At 38.7% G+C, this 5,622-nt stretch overlaps 2 protein-coding genes across 3 annotated transcripts; one reads left to right on the forward strand and one right to left on the reverse strand.

Moving 5' to 3' along the window:
* Positions 1-337: 337 nt before the first annotated feature.
* On the forward strand, positions 338-2,501 carry LOC126789954 (uncharacterized). Of its 2 annotated transcripts, XM_050516047.1 has the most exons (3): positions 338-1,053; positions 1,535-1,675; positions 2,226-2,501. In XM_050516047.1, the coding sequence occupies exons 1-2, from the start codon at positions 609-611 to the stop codon at positions 1,627-1,629; spliced, it is 540 nt and encodes a 179-aa protein (XP_050372004.1). In that variant the 5' UTR covers positions 338-608; the 3' UTR covers positions 1,630-1,675; positions 2,226-2,501. The 2 variants fall into 2 exon arrangements, with proteins under 2 accessions (XP_050372004.1, XP_050372005.1); XM_050516048.1 differs by lacking the exon at positions 1,535-1,675 and having other exon boundaries at positions 346-1,053; positions 2,226-2,497.
* A 415-nt stretch (positions 2,502-2,916) lies between these two features.
* LOC126789955 (uncharacterized) lies at positions 2,917-3,514 on the reverse strand. The gene has a single exon (XM_050516049.1). It carries the CDS (start codon positions 3,482-3,484, stop codon positions 3,275-3,277), a length of 210 nt encoding a protein of 69 aa, XP_050372006.1. The 5' UTR covers positions 3,485-3,514; the 3' UTR covers positions 2,917-3,274.
* Positions 3,515-5,622: the final 2,108 nt, after the last annotated feature.

Below are 5,622 nucleotides of genomic sequence, written 5' to 3' on the forward strand. Positions count from 1 at the left end.
AATTAAATCATTTCATACCAATGATTAATGTAACGACTGTCTGAACCCCTCAAAAATAAGGTACCTCAAATCGACAAAAATGCAAATAGAAACCAATACTGTTTTGTTTGTTGGGTAAAAAAATGTAGGAATATAGAAGGCGGTGGTGGTTCTCTTTGGAGAGTTTGGAAGGTGGAAGAAGATAAGGTCCCCCTCCCACGTCATAAATAAAACCTTCACTCACACTCCAATCCACATCGCCCTCCTCCCCCCTTACGTGTCGTCCTATCCCATCTCTCTCTCTCTCTCTCTCTCTCTCTCTCTCTCTCTCTCTCCTTCCCTCCAGACAGACCCCCCGCCCCAACAGTTTCCATTTATATCCAATTCCCTGGATAAAACCCAAAACTCAGAATCCAACCCCCTCTCAAATCCCTCCACCTGTCCCCGTTTTCTCCCAAAATCATTACACATCCGAAGACAAATAAATAGGATAATCTCTCCCCTGTTTTTTTTGACTCGTATCCGTTTGCCTCGCTTTCAGCAATTCCCCCAATTTCAATCCCTCCCTCTCTTCTCTGTTGACTGCTTCTCATATCATATTCTTCTCTTCTCAACAACAGCCCAAACAGATGATGAGGCGGCAGCAGCAGCAGCAGAGCCACCAGGATCAGCACTCCAGAATCTTCCACGAGCTCTCCTCCCTCGTCCTCAGCCTCCTCCGATCCCCGCCCTCCCCCGTCCACTTCTCCGATCACCCCACGGCGCTTTCGCCGACGGGACCCAACTCCTCCTCTTTCCCGCAGACGACCACTTCTGCCTCCGAGACCAGGAGGTATGCTGCGCCGTCGCAGATCTCGCCGGCGGGGCTCGCGTTTCTGATGCTCGGGATTTCGATGGCGCTCATGCTGTGTGGATCGGTCACCTTCTTTATAGGCTTCTTGTTGATGCCGTGGGTGCTTGGGTTGGTTATGGTGTTTTATGTGGCCGGAGTCGTTTCGACGCTTTCTGTTTTGGGAAAGTCGATCCTCTGTTACGCCTCGCCGCCGCCGACGTCGCCAAGGAAGGAGATTCCGGGTAAATATTCCTTTTTTTCCGCCGTAAATTCTGTTTGAACTTTTTTGACTTTTATCTTATTCCTCATTCGTTGCTTTAGATGTTTTTTTTTAAGAAGTTTTATATGGATTGGAATTGTTGACTGCCTCTCTCTCTTCTTGTTTTTTTTGTCTTTGTTTCTTTTTTTGTTCTGTATGTTATTAGGGGAAGATATACAAGGATAGATTTTTCAATAAGAATATGGTGTTAAGAACGATGATTTACAAGTTACAACTCAATCAGCGGATTATGTTGGCATGTTCTTTGTATGAAATAATACTGTTAGCAACATCTTTGACTCAAAATTAGGAAGAAAGAAATTGCAGAATAATGGGTATAGGTAAATTTCTTTTGCTAAGGCTGTTAATGTGTCCCCAAGTCACCTGGTCTGCAGCTTATCTAATTTGGCTATTTGCCGCCTTTTTGTTGTTGTTTCCCATGCGTGTGGCTTCACCATTCACAGATAAACCCACATTCTTCGACAGCCGTTACTATTATGCCAAACTTCCAACCTTCATCCACCAAATAATATGCCTCTTCGACGCAAAATCGGATTGACCAAACGGTACTGACATGCGGGTTTTCCTCTTGGATTTACGAAAAGGTACTAACTATAGAATGGTACAGTGTGAATGATCTAGCTAACCTAATGATTCAATATTTTGTCAGGTTCTGATTTTTTCTTGTCATGCCAGCTTCTAAGTAGTTTCTTTGTTGGATTCTGATTGTTTGATCAGTGTAGTCCTGCAACCTAGAAGTTACTGGCACAGAAATAAAGCTATAAGAATGTACACTTGTGCTGAATAGGCTACTTTGATATGCTAAGCTTAAGACCAGAGATAGGAATGATGACAGAACAATATTACTGCAGTTTAGATATGTAGGATTGCTCTCTTGTTTGGTTTTCTTAGTGATTGAGATTGATGTATATAATACGCCCTTGGCATCTGGAATTTTTTTTTATGTCTCTCTTATATATATCTAGGAACTAAGTACAGTGATGAGATATATATCCTCGGATGAAAGGCATCAAAACTTCAACCCTGTTCCTCCCTCTTTGTTAATTATCAGATAATTGCATTTCTGGGGCAAGTAATCTGTTTATACAATTATGCGATTGTTGAATCACTCACTTATAAGGTCTACTGCTGCAGCATGGAAGTTATAGCAAACAAAAGGACTGGAGGTGGTACAGGGGAAAGAGTTGATATGTTTATGGAAGGGGCGGAGCAAAGCATCAGAAATGCCGTTGCGAGTGTGGTGCTGCATATAGGTGGAACAAGTGAATGTATAGACAATTCAGGATGAAATTATATAATGGATCGATTGAGCTGAAGAAGATCTTGAAGTATTGATGATGCATGAACGGTGGATGATGTTTTTATTAATGTTCTACTGAGTATGTGGATCTTTTCATTGCTTGAAGCATGTCTCCTGAGTCGCTTTTAGTGTTTGTTTGATACATAGATTTTTCAACGATAAGGTTTAGTTCCTAATCGTGGGGGCTGGGATGGGATGTGCAATCGAGAGTTGACATTGATATCAATCGCCAATTGGGTCAGCTATGATCTTATAACGATGCTGATGGCTAAATTCAGGAAGTTGATATCAAAAGGTTTGTATTGTGGAGAAGCAAGCAAGACTGAAATCCCAGTTAAACTGCTTAACTTGTTCAGTTTTCGACTCAATACCAGACCTAATGATATATCTTAAGTAACATGGATATGGACATGGCTGAGTGGCTGACACTGCCTAATAGCCTAACGCAAACGAATGATATTGATCAAACAAGCAATGTGCACCAGGTTAACCGAAAAGAAAGGCCGGCTAAAGCTTTTGTTCTACTAGATTCTAATGCATGTGTAGGTTTTCTTGGTTTAACCATCAACTACCGCTAAAACAACCACCAGTTGAATTTGAGATATCTTAACGAAGGGAAGACTTATGCCACTGAGACCAAACAGTTGTGGCGCGTACTAATGAGTAATCAAGCTGAAGAACATTTAAATTCTGTAGTCGAAGACTTAATTAGTTTAGAAACTTATAGGAAATCCACCCAAAAAAAGATCATAAGATGAAAATGAAGCTTGAGCAACTCTTAAGAAGGTGTAGCCCTTTTATAAATTCATAGCATGCAGGTGTTTCTGAATCAAGCGTACGTAAGAACATGAACTGAGAGACAGTTGCAAGCTAATGGTGGTGGTCATCCAGTGTAGATGTGGACGCCAATGGCGATGAGGAAGATGGTGATGAGGCCAAAGAAGATGATGGTGTGGACGAGGATGGATAGTCCGCTGGTTTGCATGTTGGCAAACTCCACCACTCTGCTCTTCCCCGGCAGCTGAAACAGTAATCCCGGACTTAACAGCACAAACAACACCACCGCTATCACCACCGGTCCCCAATCTGCCATCACTACGACTGCAATCTACTTCTTCTGTGTATGTGTACTTCTATGTGTATGTAGTTGAAGTTGTCACCTTAGGAACCAAGACAATGTTTTTCTCTTGCTAAGCTAGCAAGCTATATATAATGTATCGAAAAGCTTAAGGAAGAATGTGTTTGCAACTAAGATACGGAAGTAAGGAATATGCAAACGAGAGAGTAATCAGAGTATTAGTGTAGTAGAAGAAATCTTCAACTGAAATTGTATAAATGTGTATAATCAAATAGTCGGTGCCTTGTGGTTGGATGCGAAAGACACATGGAGCAAAATGACATGGTCTTGAAAACGAACCCTTTAAAGTTTAATTAACAGGTGTTGTTAGTCCTCCTTATGATTTAGACAACTCACGCATAATTAATTTTAATGAAAAGAGGAGTGAAATAGAACCTCACAAATATAGGTCTTAAGTGCACGTTTGGTATGCAGGATTGTTGTGAGTCACTCTAAAATTAATACTTGTGCTACTCTCACATTGGTAGGCTTACTTAGCACTAATTTTGAGTCATGTTTGATGAAGAGGATTGTATAAGGTGTAGTCTCCTTACCAGCAAATCTTCTCGGTTTAGACAAATTCAGCAAAAATTCGGACTAAATTCAACAAATTTTCACCAATCTAATATAGGAGGGCAATACAAAATAATTAAAAAAAGAAAAAAAAAGATCAACCCAGAAGAAATTCAATAGAATCATATGATCAAAACTTCTGGTCAATGTCATATTGAAGTGAAGAAATTAAATCATCAATTCAAATCAAATTTGGGTGTCAATTCAAATCAAATTTTGCACCCAAATTCCTAGCAATGACCCACAAGTCTCCCTGATCTGGGTTCACATCTTCTTCTTCTTCTTCTTCTTCTTCTTCTTCTTCTTCTTCTTCTTCTTCTTCTCAGTTTCCTATCCAAACCCAAGCTTTACATGAATCCCATGTTGGAAAAATGGTTAAATAAACCATTTAAAACCAAATTTTAATTGATTAATTAAATTAAGTTAAACTTATAATTAATCAAAAATGAACATAGATTTGAGTTCTCCATAATGAGGGCTACAAGATCATATGTTTGTTTGTGTAATTTGGTTAGTGGGTGAATAAGAAATTGTCACTCAAAGATGGTTACTTAAAATGAGGGAAAGTGTTTGTCTCACATTGAAAAAGAGAAATGTAGGAAAGACTTTATATGAAATCCATTATTTATAGATTGTAAAGTGTGTAAACCCCCTTATACCCTCTCGTGCACGCGCAGGGAGGTGCAAATCTCAGGTCACAAGAGAAACTCGTGTATGCTCGTGTGACTTACGGACACAAATGCAATACCAAATTGAGGGTCGGAACACAGATTCTTTTTGCATTTCTAAAAATTCTTTTTGGACGTTTTAACTTCTCTTGACTGTTCAAATTCTTCTTTTTGTAACAACTATAACTGAAACGTTATTGTGTGTTATGGAGAATTTTGTAATAGATTGAAATCATTACTTGTAACATATGTTTAACTCATTCATGTTATGATCTTTTGATTTCCTATAACATCCATTTTATTCATTGCAGATTACAAATTCTCACTGTATAAATAGCCACCATCATTTCATTGTAAAATCATTCCAAACACAATAAGCTCTCATTCTCTCAAAGTGTTCTTAGTTTTTCACTGGTGATAGAAAGAGGTACTTTCGAGTTTGTTGAGAGTTCTAGTTAGTAGTGCAACTTCCTAGAATTGTTTAGTCGTTTTATCCTGGGAGACAAGCGCCAAGCATCCTTGCACCGATAGAAAATGCCTAAACGTCTTTAGGACAGTGTGGTATTACACACATCTCGACTTCTTCAATCATCAATCGCTCGGTATTTTGGTTGAATTCATATTGAATTTCTTTCGTGTTCTTCGTCATTAGATTTTAATGTTGTGTTATAATTATTTATAATTCAATTTATTAAATTATATATGCAATATATAATTGTTTTTCTAACAATCTTAAGACGTTTATTTTGATATTGCTTATATAATTTGTGTTTGATATTTTATCTACAAATTTTCAAGTGAACTTACACCTTGTGTGTGTTTTAGTTTCCGAAAATGACTAACGGAGAAAATTCTGGAAATGGCAAGGGACCT

This window comes from Argentina anserina, chromosome 4 (assembly GCF_933775445.1).
Source record: "Argentina anserina chromosome 4, drPotAnse1.1, whole genome shotgun sequence".
In the NCBI taxonomy this organism is placed as follows: Eukaryota; Viridiplantae; Streptophyta; class Magnoliopsida; order Rosales; family Rosaceae; genus Argentina; species Argentina anserina.

What these genes read in the sequence shown, in the direction of transcription:
- LOC126789954 (XM_050516047.1), top strand. Translation starts at nt 609, where the DNA reads ATGATGAGGCGGCAGCAGCAGCAGCAGAGCCACCAGGATCAGCACTCC. An exon ending in GCCAAGGAAGGAGATTCCGG is followed by an intron (nt 1,054 to 1,534) that starts GTAAATATTCCT and finishes CACCATTCACAG; the next exon opens with ATAAACCCACATTCTTCGAC.
- LOC126789955 (XM_050516049.1), bottom strand. Translation starts at nt 3,484, where the DNA reads ATGGCAGATTGGGGACCGGTGGTGATAGCGGTGGTGTTGTTTGTGCTG.